This window comes from Salvelinus sp. IW2-2015, linkage group LG25 (assembly GCF_002910315.2).
Source record: "Salvelinus sp. IW2-2015 linkage group LG25, ASM291031v2, whole genome shotgun sequence".
NCBI classification, from domain to species: domain Eukaryota; kingdom Metazoa; phylum Chordata; class Actinopteri; order Salmoniformes; family Salmonidae; genus Salvelinus; species Salvelinus sp. IW2-2015.
The window spans coordinates 10,666,980-10,683,131 of record NC_036865.1 but is presented as its reverse complement, the minus strand read 5'-3'; the positions used below and the strand labels follow the sequence as shown (position 1 = coordinate 10,683,131).

General features: G+C 42.0%; 2 protein-coding genes across 2 annotated transcripts; one reads left to right on the top strand and one right to left on the bottom strand.

Moving 5' to 3' along the window:
- Positions 1-4,178: 4,178 nt before the first annotated feature.
- Positions 4,179-5,505, bottom strand: borcs7 (BLOC-1 related complex subunit 7). Its single transcript, XM_023970531.2, has 5 exons — positions 5,335-5,505; positions 4,749-4,811; positions 4,583-4,626; positions 4,388-4,408; positions 4,179-4,273 (listed from the first exon to the last, which is right to left on the bottom strand). The coding sequence occupies exons 1-5, from the start codon at positions 5,464-5,466 to the stop codon at positions 4,222-4,224; spliced, it is 312 nt and encodes a 103-aa protein (XP_023826299.1). The 5' UTR covers positions 5,467-5,505; the 3' UTR covers positions 4,179-4,221.
- Positions 5,506-6,184: 679 nt separating this feature from the next.
- cyp17a1 (cytochrome P450, family 17, subfamily A, polypeptide 1) lies at positions 6,185-9,237 on the top strand. Its single transcript, XM_023969878.2, has 7 exons — positions 6,185-6,595; positions 6,847-6,985; positions 7,191-7,420; positions 7,524-7,610; positions 7,782-8,170; positions 8,263-8,366; positions 8,481-9,237. Exons 1-7 carry the CDS (start codon positions 6,281-6,283, stop codon positions 8,759-8,761), a joined length of 1,545 nt encoding a protein of 514 aa, XP_023825646.1. The 5' UTR covers positions 6,185-6,280; the 3' UTR covers positions 8,762-9,237.
- The last annotated feature ends 6,915 nt before the right edge of the window (positions 9,238-16,152 follow it).

Below are 16,152 nucleotides of genomic sequence, written 5' to 3'. Positions count from 1 at the left end.
CTCTACTAAGTGCCCTACACATTATAAAGATTATGGCAATAATATACCCTGTATTATCATTTTAATTCAGACCATTTCTGTATCATGAAATACTGTGTATATCAGCCCTATGAAACTGTTATTGCCTTAGTCTGGTCTGGATTTGTGAGACAATGTATATACAAGATAAGTATATTTTTGTGTGTTTTGAATAATGTTTGAAAGGGAAGACAGTCCTGGTAAAAGCTGCTTGTGTTATTTACTGTAAAAGTGTTCTGAAGGGCTTTGATGTTGTAGGCCTCTTCTATGCGCATTTCAAATGGCTATAGTTCAATGACACTGCCTCAGTTCACAGCAGGCTCCCGGAGTATCTATATCCAGAGACATGCTTAAAACTCATCAAATTGCAGGCATTTTGTTGAAAGCCTGAAAAACATGGTATTGAAATGCATCTGCGCTTCCGCAGAAAACAGGCTTAACAACTGTAAGTATTCAGCTGCATGAATATCTTTTTATAAGAGGTGAAATTCTGCACTGCAAGAATCATTTTCTTATTTCTGCAATAGTATAGGCTAACCGAGTGTCTCTGGGCGTACGGTTATGTATGAGTGTTTATGGTTTATTATGGTGCGTAGCATGACCCATAAACTGGTCCAAGTTGCCCTCACGTTTATCTCTAACCCTCCCTAATGTGGGTCAAAGATCTTACTATGTGCTATAAGATATGTGCTCATATGATTGGCTGTTTGTTTGTTTTAATAACTGTTACTGTACAGTCTTGTCCTACTGTATGGAACTGGACTGACTCCCTCTACTGGAAGTTTGAAAACTACCATTAACTCAAATGTTTAAATTCAGAAGTCCCTTTACCTTGTGGCGGATTTACCTACTGTATAAAAGCAACGCTAACTGTGCCAATGAATGTCATGCTGTTCTTTTTTTAAATATGTTTTCCAACTTTTTAAGATGTATAATTTTTGTGCATGATCTGAATCTGTTGAGTTTGGAGCTGCTTTTTGAATTCACTGTGGAATGTGAGACTACTTACAAAAGTACACCGTGCAAATGGATTTAAAGCAATTTATAAAAATGTATTTTCTTGAAAACATTTTGTGCATGTTCTGCAGTTGCTGTTTAAGTGTGGAATTTGTTTCCGAGAATGTTACTTGGGGGAATATCCATTTTGATGTTAAATAAAATGTAATGCGCTGTCGCAATAGATTGGAATTACTGTGTTATGTCAAACCTTTTACTCCATTGAGTAGTTTACAATATCGTACCAACAGGGGGAGACAAACATCTGAGAAAGAGCAGGGATAGTCTGTGGACTATTCGGGTGCTGAGGTGACAGCAATTTCTAGGGTTATTGATTGCAATTGAGGTATATGACATAGAAATAAGCAGGTCATTATACAATTATTTGTACTTTGCTTTACATTTCTCATGTCTAGTTTAATCAAAAATAGTGTCTGCACATTTGCTTCAGAAAACCTTTATATAATAGAGGTAGGTGACAGGAGGTCGCTGTGCATATTAATCATTGCAGCCTGACAGGCCTTGGGGCTGATAAAGTGGCATTGTTCTTCCCTCAGCAAGAACATTCTCAAGGTTCCAGATCTTGGCTGGAGTAGTTGCATGGAGCTCAAATGGAGTGCTCGTCCCCAACACGCCAACCTCTCTAGAGCCCTCGAGTCGCACCACTTCTTTCCTAGTGTGCATGATATAGCACATGCACAATACACGAGACTTGCAACACTTTACTTGGCCCTTGTGAGAGTAGTTCATTGAGATGCAAACCTCCCCTTGACGACGCTCAGGGTCACGGTCTAGGACAGCCAGCTGCTTAGCCTTCGAAGGTTGCTGATACTGTCGCCATGGCAGCCTCTTTTATGCCAAGTTTGAGGAAGTTTAAGGACCACTCACATTTCAATGTACCTAATGTACCCTAACTGCTAGCTCTAATACCACTATTAGCAGGTTAATCAAGGTTAAATACAATATGCTTCCTTATTGAAATTGAATGACTTCTCATCCCTTATCCAAACTATCTACTACTCTGTGTACTCTCTAAAGCCCTATTTATACCTGGTTCTAACATGCATCCTTTGTCCTGATCTTGTCCACATTGTGATTGTACCAACATTTGTACAGGTGTAGGAGATGGAGCTTGTCTGGATATCGAAGAGGTCTGAACAGTAAAAGCATTTAAATCATTATCCAGCTCTTTAAAATCATCAACAGGTGATGCAATTGATTTATGGCTTCAATGTGTCTTAAAATAAATATTATTTTGAAAGAATGAAATAATTTGCATACAAGGAGGGACCAGGATATCTGGTCACAATGCAGACACAGTGGACAGGTAAGACATTTTACTACCATGTGTCGATGCAATGGCTAAAATGTGGACATATGGATTTCAAAATGTATAGGTAAAATATCTACTTCAATATTTTCACAATAAGTAGGCTAACGTCAATCAATATTAAGTATGTTATAGATCCAGTGTGAAAAAACAATTCATATTGAAATGACATTATTCCAACCCTTTGGTACTGTGAAGGAAAATATTCTGATGTATACKATTTTTGAACTTTTCCTGTTGAAAAACAATATCCCACATATAAATATAATAATGTACACACACAAGGGTAAAAAATATGTGCAAACTTCATGGGCCTTTTCTCAATTAGATGTCCTCTCACCTCCTTTTGAAAAAGGTCAAAGGTAATCGAGGAGAGTTGGCGTGGAAAATAAATGTGGATGGAAAACCACTTGCTTGAAATTTTATTTAACTAGGCAAGTCAGTTAAGAACAAATTCTTATTTACAATGACAGCCAAACCTGGATGACGCCGGGCCAATTGTGCGCCYCCCTATGGGACTCCCAATCACGGCCGGATGTTGATTCAGCCTGGATTCGAACCAGGGACTGTAGTGTTGCCTCTTGCACTGAGATTCAGTGCTTTAGACCGCTGCGCCACTCGGGAGACGAACCTTCTCCCCTCGCGCATCCTTAGGCAATGATGTTTACGGGGTTGATAATAAGTATGTTAAGTGATTAAAACAAATTCAGTTGTGCAAGACATTTTATACATAAAACAATGAGTAGCATATAGATATATTTTTGTGTGTGCATCTTTCTCCTCTGCCAAAACAAAAGCTGATTCAAAGGTGTGGCAGATTTTCTAAACTCTTCTGTTGTAGGAGACACGAGTATCCTCAATGAAAGGTAGGCGGGGGAGGACACTATTCTGTTTGCCTACTAATGAAATGACACACTCCTCAACCACTTATTGGTTTCCGGGTCACAGAGGGGAGGACGGTATTTTGCCCAAACAAGAATCTCCAATGGAGTAGGTCATTGGTCTGATGGTGCCTTCTGATGTCATTGGCCTCCCCCTTGGTTGCAAGAATAAAGACCAAAAGAGGAAAGGCCACCAATTGAGATGTGCCTTTTGTTAAGTAAATCAGGTGATAAATGAGCTAAAATGGAGACTGGAGTAGGACTTTAATAAATAAGAGTCACTAATATGCAGGATAAGAGCACCATATGCTTATATGCATATTCTTAAGAACAGCATGTACCTGGGGAGACTTCCAGGCAGCATCCAGTCCAAAAGGCCAGGGGCTACATCAGGAAGGTGCAACGTTAGAGAACATTCTGATAGAATTTACCCTTCGCCAAGCACCGCCCCAGAGTTTTGGCCAACCAATCTCAGTGCTCCAATGGAAAGCAACTGCTGTGGAGTAGGACACACACACCTCATTCAAGCTCTCGTTTCAAACACATGAAAGCAGTGGGAAAATTAGATTTTTCTTCAAAAAACAGATTAAATGGCTAAATAAATTAACAGTGCCCCAGGGGGTACTGTGATTCTTCTAATGTGGAGCCTGTTGGATTATTTTATACAAAATTATACATTTGTTACATTGTTAGCTCAGCTGGTTTGCTAGCTCAGCTGGTTAGGTTCCTGTGAAACAATTGTAATGACAGTCCACCACAACATACCTGAGAGTTTTCTGATTAGCAAGGAGTAGTCTGTTTTTAATACACAATGAAATTAAACACACAGTTTGAGATCATAGTGAGGGGGGGTTCTCCACTAGTTTCAATGAGGAATTGGGTTTTCCCAAGGTTGCAACAGGGGGGGTCTGCACATATTTTCTCCCAAGAAGCAACATGGTAACACAGACAGGAACAGCTCATAGTCTTTAATTTAAGTGTCTCAGTGCAGACACTTCACTTCAGTAAATGCCTCAGTTGATCCTGGAGGTTTTTGGAGTGTTCCACACTGTGGAGAAAGCAAGGGGAGATTTGGTTGACTGCGTCATCAAGTAGTGTTATGACTTCGCATTTGGACAGTGATGCAGATCGACTAACAAACAAAGTTCATATTTTGACTTACTTCTTCTGGATGGCCTCTTGTCTGGAAGATAAAACAAAGAGTCATTTAAAATATGATATTGTCATCTCCCTAGTCAATGTTTATTATCCAAGCATAGCAATCCCCACAAATGGCACATGAGAATCAATTCTGAACTATCGTGTTTACCGGATGCACATTGGTCTATCTTGTCCAAAATATACTGGGGATACTTACTGATATTGCAAATGGGTGGTGATGATGGACATTTTTCTCAAACTCTGTAAAACAAACAAATTGTGTTTTTGTAGTCCGACAATATCAGTGCTAGATCAGGGTGAACACGGTTAGTTTCTGTTAGTTGAGCTACTGTAGTGTGGACCTGGATCCCAGTACTACTTACATCCTCTGAGTGCAGAATGGCGTCCTCCTGAATGACCATGTTTCTGGCAGCCTGTCCCAGGAGCTGAAAGAGACATTGAGTAAATAGTTTAAAGTGGCTTCCTTTCCTCACCTCCCTTCCCTTCCCTTCATAAAGATATAGTAAGAAACTGGACAAGTGAGAATGGTAGCCATAGTTCCAGACATAAATGAAAGAGGCAAGTGAAGGAGTTAAGAAAATGACATAAGGAATTTAGATAGTGGTTCGAGCATATTGAGATGCACCCATCAAGTGATGTAGCTGCTATGCAAATGAGCTCGCTAGCTTTGTCCAGCCTAACTTTAGCTAGATACCCCTGACGCTTCATTAAAAACTGACAACCAGACAATGCTCATTTGATACGCCATTTGTAACTTCAAACAGATGTAACAATGTTAATCTCGCAAACACAAGAACCTTAGCTAGTTAACATCAGTTGGTCAGAGATTCTATGGCTTTTCTTTCTAGCTAACATTAGTTAACGTTAGCTGTCGTTGTGGGGCAACCAGCTAGCTAACCAAATGCAGCAAGGTCTCACAATAAGGTGCAAATCGATTTCCAGCTTTACCTCTTGACTCCGTGATCCCTTTAGCACCTGGCGAGTCAGGGCGATCACATCCCCGCTGCAGGAGCCCACTTTATCGGACAATAATCCTTTGACAGATTGACCAAACCGTGGTTGCGACTCCGCAGCAGCCATTGCAGCAAAGATTTTTTATAAACAAACAAGATAGACCACACAGTGTCGTTTCCAATCGCAGCAAATTAATCATAGTGGGCAGGACAAGCTTGGGGTTGGGCAGAGCCAAGCACTAGCTAGCAAGATCCTATTGGCGCATTCTATGGATGTATTTGCATTTTCCAATAGGAAACGCCTACTTTGAAACTTTGGTAAAGTCTACAAAACTTAGTCCACTCTGTTCGTAACAAATTCTAGTTTTGAGAACGCCATCTTCTCCCACTGCCACTGGGCTTCCTCTTGGAAACGCCAACCGGATGCTTCAGATTTATACATCCGGTGAACATCTGGCTCATTGTTCTATCGGTGATTGCAGTGTTATGAGTACGGAATTGCAGCTTGTCATGAAAACGCCTACTCTTAAACAGCCAAAACATCTTTGAAACCCCAGAAAATAATTTTCAAAAGTCCATTGCCATTATAAGGTTAGGCTGTTGGCGTCTCTTGCCTAAAATAGGGATTCCTTTATGCATAAAACATTAGTTAAATCAATCATTAATTGTTGTATTTCGTTAGCCTATTATAGTCTATTTGCAACAAAATATATTATTTTATCAAACATCTTTAGTGGGATTAATCAAAGTTAAACAAGCTTATCTTGTTTAAATTGGCATGAGCTGTTAAAGATATCTAAGCTTAAAATATGCAGGGTCAAGGTATGGCATTGAAGGAGCCGTATAAAACCCCTCTGCTCCTCAGTGCTGTTGCTATCGAAGTTCAGTGACGCTCTGAGTCTCGGATAACGACGCCAGCCCCTCTCGGCCCAACATACAGCATGGCGTGGTTTTTGTGCATGTGTGTATTCTCTGTGGTCGGGCTGGGTCTACTGCTCTTGCAGGCGAAACTTCGAAGGTCCCTGGAGACCAGAGGGGCCCCCCCGAGCCTGCCCGCGTTCCCACTCATCGGGAGCCTGTTGAGCCTGCGAAGCAATCAGGCACCGCATGTCCTCTTCCAGAAGCTGCAGCAGAAGTATGGACAGACCTATTCTCTCATGATGGGCGCACACACAGTCATCCTTGTCAACCACCACCAGCACGCCAAAGAGGTCCTCCTTAAAAAGGGGAAAATCTTTGCAGGGAGACCCAGAACAGTGAGTGGTTATATTTTCTTGAACTTGTTTTATTCTATTCTATATGACAGAGACAATTTAAAGTCAGCCTGATCATTTATTTGCAGATTATTTGCTTGTCTTTGATGCATTATAACATTGATATAATTGTGTCTGAAATGTACATTAAAATAAATGTAATGTGTAATGCAGTGAATTTTTACAGTTAACGTTACATTACTCACTCCTTATGCTCTACTAGCCTTCAAAATGCAATCTTTGTTCTTAACAAGGTAACCACAGACATGTTGACGAGGGACGGTAAAGATATTGCCTTTGCAGACTACGGTGCCACTTGGAGATTTCATCGTAAAACAGTGCATGGAGCCTTGTGTATGTTTGGTGAGGGCTCTGCCTCCATCGAGAAGATTAGTGAGTACCAAACAATGTTTATATCCTTTATAACAATTTGTTATTGAAAATGAATCAATCTGAACACTCTGATTCAGGTGTACTGAAAACTAACACTCTCTCTCTCTCTCTCTCTCTCTCTCTCTCTCTCTCTCTCTCTCTCTCTCTCTCTCTCTCTCTCTCTCTCTCTCTCTCTCTCTCTCTCTCTCTCTCTCTCTCTCTGCAGTATGTAGGGAAGCCCTCTCCCTGTGTGACACTCTGCGAGAGTCAGGGAGTGCATCGTTGGACTTGTCCCCAGAGCTGACAAGAGCTGTCACCAACGTGGTCTGCTCTCTCTGCTTCAGCTCCTCCTATTGCCGCGGCGACCCCGAGTTTGAGGCCATGCTGGAGTTCAACCAGGGCATTGTGGATACGGTCGCTAAGGACAGTCTGGTGGACATCTTCCCATGGCTACAGGTACAGTGCAACTTGTTGTTTATAGCCCCCTGGATGGAATGCACCAGCACATCTCTCAGGTTTTCTCAGTGCCTCTATACACGTCTTCTTTTCTCCCTCCTAGGTCTTCCCCAACGCAGACCTGCGTATCCTAAAGCAGTGTGTGTCAATCAGAGACAAGCTGCTTCAGAAGAAATACGAGGAACACAAGGTAGGCTGCAGCAGGTAGGTACAGTAGGTACTTTCCTCTATATAAATAGAATATAGATGAAGTATCTATTGTACCTCATCATTTTTTATGAATATCAGGGAAATACCAGTTGCAAGCAGGCTACAGTAGGCCATGGTGTATGGCCGTGCTTTACGTTATCTTTCTCCACAGTTGGACTACAGCGATCATGAACAGAGAGACCTGCTGGACGCCCTGCTAAGGGCCAAACGCAGTGCTGAGAACAACAACACCGCCGAGATCACCACGGAGACTGTGGGCCTTAGTGAAGACCACCTGCTCATGACCGTGGGTGACATATTTGGAGCCGGAGTGGAAACCACGTCAACGGTCCTAAAATGGGCAATTGCCTACCTCATCCACCATCCACAGGTACAAAAGCGAATTCAGGAGGAGCTGGACAGTGTGGTGGGGGGAGACAGAACCCCCCAGCTCAGTGACAGAGGGAGCCTGCCCTACCTGGAGGCCACCATTAGAGAGGTGTTACGCATCCGGCCTGTTGCCCCTCTACTCATCCCCCATGTAGCCCAAACAGACACCAGGTACACACACATTACTGTTTTGATCTAAAGTCGTTTCTTTGTACTGATAGCAAGTTCACTCTGTTCTGTTTCTGTATGTATTTAATTTGCAGTATTGGCAAGTTCACTGTTAGGAAAGGTGATCGCATCATCATCAACTTGTGGTCCCTGCATCACGATGAGAAAGAGTGGAAGAACCCAGAGATGTTTGATCCTGGTGAGAATGTCTCAAGTTATATACTATTTATACCTCATTCTCTGTGTATTAGTGTCCTCAGTCCTCCCTGTGTCCTCAGTTTTCTGTGTCTGTCTTTCTCTCGTGTCTCCACAGGTCGCTTCCTGAACGAGGAGGGGACAGGTCTGTGCATCCCCTCACCCAGCTACTTGCCGTTTGGGGCAGGGGTGAGAGTGTGTCTGGGGGAGGCGCTGGCTAAGATGGAGATCTTCCTCTTCCTCTCCTGGATCCTTCAGCGTTTAACTATGTCCGTGTCCCCGGGCCAGCCACTGCCCAGCCTGGAAGGAAAGTTTGGGGTAGTCCTCCAGCCGGTCAAATACAAGGTCAATGCCACACCAAGAGCAGGCTGGGAGAAGAGCCTTCTCCAGACATCTTAGACCCCCCCCCCCCCCCCACCCCCACCCTTACCGAATGACATGCATGGGTGTTAATATTTAAATACTAATAGTGGTGCATTCGAATTGACCTTGGTATCTCATAGCTCCAGTTGGTGAAGTTGTGAAGACGATATAAATGCGTTCTAGTGCTTTTGAGGTTGGTACAACTCTACAATGAATTAGATTTTTAGCTAGAGGGCTAAGCAAGATAACGTTGCTAATAATAAGTTAGTTAACTAGCTAACGTTGACAATGTGTCAAACCATAGACTGTATTGGTCAAAGTAGCTTCTTTATCCACATAGCTAAAGGCTTTGTAAAGGCTTTGTTTTACCATCTTTTGGTCGCAAAGGTGACAGGTCATTGATGAAACGTCAGAACTCGATGATACTCAGGTATCATCATTCTGGCATGAGTTTCTCACTTGGAACTTGGAGGGCATTGACTTGGGGGGCATTGTACTGGCTATTTTGGAGTCGGGAACTCGTATTTCCACATTTCAGAGAGCACTCGAATGCACCATAGAACATGGAAACAGGTGTGAACTAAGGTTGTGATATATTACGCAGAGACAGCCCTTGTAATGACTGCTATTTTTCACTGATGCATGTGTATCGATGTTGAACAATGCTGTATATTTTTTGCCTTAATGAGCTGTACTAATGTATTCCCTGTTACTACTGTTTTACATAATACTGTCTTTTAGTGATGAATAAAAAATCATATAGCACTCTGTTCTTGATGTTTGGTCAATAAAACTAACCACAGTATTTCCAGCTACAGAGAAGATCRAAGTGAGAGCGTATTCTTGCAGAGAAGTCCCCTTAGTTGTGCTGGCATCCTAACAATATACTGTCATTCCAAGTAAGACACACTCACAAAATGGCCTCACTGACAAATAAATGTCAACAGCATAAAGCACATGTCATATTCAGCAATCTTTAATATCCATTCATTTGTCTGAGGTTTTGTACAAAAGATTATCAATGAAACATAAATAGCAATTTCCTTCAGACAAAGAGGAAAATAACAAAATGCAATTTAGCACCAAGGGCTCCTTCAATTGGCAGAAACCACTGATCTTTAAAAATACTTGGTATTTTTCTTAAATAATTCCGTATTTCTTCTAAAGTACATTGAAATTGAAAAAAATAACTGTCTCCACACCTTGTAATTGGATTTTTCAACATTGCAGAACCCACTTTTTTTAAGGGAACCTTAAGTTTACCATTTTTATTTCGAAAATATAAACAAATTTCATTAACATAATTATTGGCACCCTGGAGCAAGTACTTGGTTGTCCACAGCCTTTGGCCAAGATAACTACCGAAAAATGCTTCTTGTAGCTGCAACTTTCTACTGCCAATTTGGCCCATTCTTCAGTTGCAAATTGTTACAATTCTTTAATGCTGTTGTCAGATCTTGCCATAGGAATTAGATGAGATTCAGATCTGGACTCATTGCTGCCACTTCAGAACAGTCCAACATTTATTCTTCAACCATTTCTAGGTGCTTTCTGATGTGTGTTTGGGGATGTTGTCCCCCTGGAAGACCAACAACTTTCAGCAGAGACCCAGTTTTTGAACACTGGGTTGAATATTGGACTACAAGCACTTTGATAATCTGCTGACTTTTCTGCATAGGCTTCTGTTTTTCAYCACCAAACCCACCACTGGTATGCATGGCCAGAGCTCTATTTTCATGTCATCTGACAATAGCACCGGTTCCAATCCAAGTGCCAATGCAGTCTATCAAACTCCAGGCGGTGCTAAAATCAGATTACATAAAACTAAAGCTCTTTGGCCATGCACACCAGTGGTGGGTTTGGTGTTGAAAAACTGAAGCATATGCAGAAAAGTACCTTATACCTACGGTAAAATGCATCTTTGATGTTATGAGGCTATTTTGCGTCCACTGGTCCTGTGGCCTTTGTTAAGGTCAACGGCATACAGTTGAAGTCGGAAGTTTACATACACTTAGGTTGGAGTCATTAAAACTTGTTTTTCAACCACTCCACAAATTTCTTGCTAARAAACTATAGTTTTGGCAAGTCAGTTAGGACATCTACTTTGTGCATGACACAAGTAATTTTTCCAACAATTGTTAACAGACAGATTATTTCACGTATAATTCACTGTATCACAATTCCAGTGGGTCAGAAGTTTACATACACTAAATTGACTGTGCCTTGAAACAGCTTGGAAAATTCCAGAAAATGTTGTCATGGCATTAGAAGCTTCTGATAGGCTAATTGACATATTTTGAGTCAATTGGAGGTGTACCTGTGGATGTATTTCAAYGCCTACCTTCAAACGCAGTGCCTCTTTGCTTGACATCATGGGAAAATCTAAAGAAATCAGCCAAGACCTCAGAAAATAAATTGTAGACCTCCACAAGTCTGCTTCAGCCTTGGGAGCAGTTTCCAAATGCCTGAAGGTACCACGTTCATCTGTACAAACAATAGTATGCAAGTATAAACACCATGGGACCATGCAGCCGTCATACCGCTCAAGAAGGAGATGCGTTCTGTCTCCTAGAGATGAACATACTTTTGTGCGAAAAGTGCAAATCAATCCCAGAACAACAGCAAAGGACCTTGTGAAGATGCTGGAGGAAACAGGTACAAAAGTATCTGTATCCACAGTAAAACGAGTCGTATATTGACATGAAAGGCCGCTCAGCAAGGAAGAAGAAACTGCTCCAAAACCTCCATAAAAAAAGCCAGACTACGGTTTGCAACTGCACATGGGAACAAATATCGTACTTTTTGGAGAAATGTCCTCTGGTCTGATGAACAACAAAAATAAACTGTACATAATGTCCATCGTTATGTTTGGAGGAAGAAGGGGGAGGCTTGCAAGCCAAAGAACACCATCCCAACCGTGAAGCACAGGGGTGGCAGCATCATGTTGTGGGGGTGCTTTGCTGCAGGAGGGACTGGTGCACTTCACAAAATAGATGGCATCATGAGGATGGAAAATTATGTGGATATATTGAAGCAACATCTCAAGACATCAGTCAGGAAGTTAAAGCTTGGTCGCAAATGGGTCTTCCAAATGGACAATGACCCCAAGCATACTTCCAAAGTTGTGGCAAAATGGCTTAAGGACAAGAAAGTCAAGGTATTGGAGTGGCCATCACAAATCCCTGACCTCAATCCTATAGAAAATTTGTGGCAGAACTGAAAAAGCGTGTGCGAGCAAGGAGGCCTACAAACCTGACTCAGTTACACCAGCCCTGTCAGGAGAATGGGCCAAAATTCACCCAACTTATTGTGGGTAGCTTGTGGAAGGCTACCCAAAACGTTTGACCCAAGTTCAACAATTTAAAGGCAATGCTACCAAATACTAATTGAGTGCATGTAAACTTCTGACCCACTGGGAATGTGACAAAATAAATAAAAGCTGAAATAAATCATTCTCTCTACTATTATTCTGACATTTCACATTTTTGAAATAGTGGTGATCCTAACTGACCTAATACAGGGAATTTTTACTGGGATTAAATGTCAGGAATAGTGAAAAACTGAGTTTTAATGTATTTGGCTAAGGTGTATGTAAACTTCTGACTTCAACTGTAATTAACTTTACCCAGTAGCAACCAGGACTTTTTAGATAAAAACCTGTTTGCCTCTGCCAGGAGGCTGACACTTGGCCACAAGTGGATCTTTCAGTAAGACAATAACCCAAGCACACGTCAAAATCCACAAAGAAATGGTTAATTGACCAAAGAATTAACATGGCCATCTCAGTCTCCGACATGAACACCATTAAAACCTGTGGTTTGAATTGATGAGTTCAGTCTATAAGAGCAGACGAAGGATATCAAGGATCTGGAAAGATTCTGTATGGAGGAATGGTGTAAGATCCCTCCCAATGTGTTCTCCAATCTCATAAAACATATTATAAAAKGGCTCAGTGTCGTTATCCTTGCAAGGGGAGGGTGCTAGAGTATTGAAAACAGGGGTGACAATAATTTTGAACCCTATATTTTAGCATACAGTATAGCTCCTTATTAGCATATTTATTTRATGGTTTTTATCAAGGGTGCCAATAATTATGATCTATATAGAGCTCTGGCCATGCACACTTGAGACACCTCATTTTTGTTTTTCAGGGGTAACAGCAGTAAGGCTGAAAATACTGTGTCCCTGAAAACCAGAAACATCCGCTTTCTGCCGACTCAGCGGATAGTGGTCTGTCTATGGATGCCACATTCAGAGCTTTGCATTCAGAGCTTTGCATATAGAAAAGTGAGACTAGCCATTGCTCATTTATCACATGGTATAGAGAACTACAAGGTAGCATCACTCCTGCAATACAACATTTGCAACAGAAAACATTTTTTAAGTACACCAGTGGATACAGGCAGGGGCGCAACTTTCACTGGGGACATGTCCCCCTCACTTTTATCATTGGAATGTGATACAAAACGAGGAAACAGTGTGCTTTAGGACCATGCGGACGCCTCCGAGCGGTCGGTAGGTTGTAATGGAGTGTTTGTCCGACTGGATAAAAATAATAATAGTAATAATAATAATATTATTAATAACAAAAATGTCCCCCCCACTTCTAAAACCAAACTTGCTCCCAGGGATACAGATGTTGAAAGAGTTAAAAAGCTTCCGCACGCTCCAGTTCGGCTAGCTCGCATACTCCCTTAAAATATCTTCACTTGAAAAACTTGAAAAAGCGACAGTAGTACTGTTTGTCCATCTTGAGACGCCGTAGCCAGTATATACTTCCTCATAATAGTCAGAATTCATCTCAGATAACTCAAGAAATCTGTCATTKATTTTGGCGTTTTTGCAGAGGAAAACTTAGTTGTGCAATTTTACATCTAACTAAGATGTTTGGTGCAGTATTTCTCAAGTGAGCTGATCGTGGAGACAGCAGAGGGCGCACGCCCCCATCCACATTGACAGGGCCGCAGTGGAGGTGAAAAGCTTCAAGTTCCTCAGTGTAAACATCACTGACAATCTGAAATGGTCCACCCACACAGACAGTGTGGTGAAGAAGGTGCAACAGCGCCTCTTCAACCTCAGGAGGCTGAAGAAATTCCCTAAGACCCTCACAAACTTTCACAGATGCAACAATGAGAGCATCRTGTTGGGCTGTATCACCGCCTGGCACGGCAACTGCACCGTCCACAACCACAGGGCTCTTCAGAGGGTGGTGCAGTCTGCCCAACGCATCATCGGGGGCACACTGCCCTCCAGGACATCTACAGCACCCGATGTCACAGGCAGGCCAAAAAGATAATCAAGGACATCAACCACCCGAGCCACGGCCTGTTRATTCCGCTATCATCCAGAAGGCGAGGTCAGTACAGGTGCATCAAAGCTGGGATGAGAGACTGAAAAACTGCTTCTATCTCAAGGCCATCAGACTGTTAAATAGCCATCACTAMCCGGCCTCTACCCAGTACCCTGCCCTGAACTTAGTCACTGTCACTAGTTGACTACCACCKGGTTACTCAACCCTGCACCTTAGAGGCTGCTGCCCTATGTACATAGACATGGAACACTGGTCACTTTAATAATGGAACACTGGTCACTTTAAACTGCTTTACTCATTTCATATGTATATACTGTATTCTAGTCAATACCATCCTATTCCACGATTGCTGTATGTATACTATTCTATCCTACGTATTCTACAGATACACTAAATATTCTATCCACAGTGTCCATAATGTGTCACGCCCTGACCTTAGTATTCTATGTTTTCTGTATTATTTTGGTCAGGTCAGGGTGTGACGAGGGTGGATATGATTMTTTTGTATTGTCTAGGGTTTTTGTATGTCTAGGTGTGTGTGTGTAGTCTAGGCATATGTAGGTCTATGGTGGCCTAGATTGGTTCCCAATCAGAGGCAGCTGTTTATCGTTGTCTCTGATTGGGGATCCTATTTAGGTTGCCATTTTCCATTTTGGTTATGTTGGGTTATTGTCTATGTGAGGTTGCATGTCTGCACTCAGTGTTTATAGCGTTTACGTTCGTTTGTTATTTTGTATAGTTTGTTCAGTGTTATTTCTTTATTAAAAGAAGATGGATTATCATCACGCTGCGCCTTGGTCTCCTCTATACGACGATCGTGACATAATGTCTATACATCCCATCACGCATATACACACACAAATACTGTGTAATATATATATATATGTATATATACACACACACACTGTATTTATACTCTGGACTTTGCTTGTCCTAATATTTATATATTTCCTAATTCCATTCTTTTACTTTTAGATTTGTGTGTATTGTTTTGAATTGTTAGATACTACTGCACTGTTGGAGCTAGGAACACAAGCATTTCGCTACACCCGCAATAACATCTGTTAAATGTGTGTATGCGACCTATTCCTCTATTTGGATTGGTGGATACATCTCATTATTTTAATTTAGTTTTCAATATTGTTGTTGACGTCAACCGCCTGTTTTCAATGGAGAAAGACGCTCATGTCATGACTATGCAAAGTAATCTTGAGACAACTTCGATATAAAGTGTTTTTTCTCAAAGTTGCCGAGACGTCACGTGTCCTACCTACTTTTAGGTCAAATAAACCTCACATAGTCTCTCTTTGACCTCCATACAAAAACAAACATCGCAACCTGCTGGAGAAGACAGATTTTTGGCCAAGTTGGGCTTCGCCTCTCATACAAATAAAAGTTGATTCTCTACACACCCACATCGGGGAAACTGAAGTTATTTTGGAGCGAGTTAAGTAATTACATGTTTTATTTAATTAATAATGGCTAACGTTGGTATTTCAGCTAACCACGGTTTGTGGTTCTCAGCTATTCCTTTAGCTCGATGATCTATCGCCACTTTTGTACAACGCGACTCYGACCAGAACATACCGGACCTATTTRTCTCCATATCTCCGGATTTCAACCGCAAGCTCTGGACATTTACACCTTGATTTCGCAGKTAGCTAGCTGCTACCCGTGTGACTACTGGCTTGCGTCGATCCCGGAGCAAGCATCAATTATTCCGGAGCTAGCCAGCTGAAGAGTTCCATCAGCCATTCCTGGGGTACAATCACCTATCCAGACCCGTTTTACTGCCAATGCGGAGCCCCGTCGGGCCTTCACGACTGACTACTGACGTTGTCTGCCCGAGGGAGTTATCCAACTGCCACTTCCGTCGCGACGTTACCTGAACGCTCATCTGGGGCCCGCTAATCGTTAGCTGTCTTAACGGCTGCTATCTGAATAAGTCTATCGGACAATTTTTCTTGGGTCACTATAACTATATCTATTTTGCCAATTGGATTGATCTACCGATGGAAACGCACGAGGTGGCTAAAAACAGACCTCCATCCTATGCTAGCTTGCTACCGATAGCCCGGCTAGCTGTCTGAATCGCCGTGACCCCAGCCAACCTCTA

What these genes read in the sequence shown, in the direction of transcription:
- borcs7 (XM_023970531.2), bottom strand. Translation starts at nt 5,466, where the DNA reads ATGGCTGCTGCGGAGTCGCAACCACGGTTTGGTCAATCTGTCAAAGGA. An exon ending in ACCACCCATTTGCAATATCA is followed by an intron (nt 4,409 to 4,582) that starts GTAAGTATCCCC and finishes TTTATCTTCCAG; the next exon opens with ACAAGAGGCCATCCAGAAGA. An exon ending in CAAGAGGCCATCCAGAAGAA is followed by an intron (nt 4,274 to 4,387) that starts GTAAGTCAAAAT and finishes CTTTCTCCACAG; the next exon opens with TGTGGAACACTCCAAAAACC.
- cyp17a1 (XM_023969878.2), top strand. Translation starts at nt 6,281, where the DNA reads ATGGCGTGGTTTTTGTGCATGTGTGTATTCTCTGTGGTCGGGCTGGGT. An exon ending in TTGCAGGGAGACCCAGAACA is followed by an intron (nt 6,596 to 6,846) that starts GTGAGTGGTTAT and finishes GTTCTTAACAAG; the next exon opens with GTAACCACAGACATGTTGAC. An exon ending in CCCAGAGATGTTTGATCCTG is followed by an intron (nt 8,367 to 8,480) that starts GTGAGAATGTCT and finishes GTGTCTCCACAG; the next exon opens with GTCGCTTCCTGAACGAGGAG.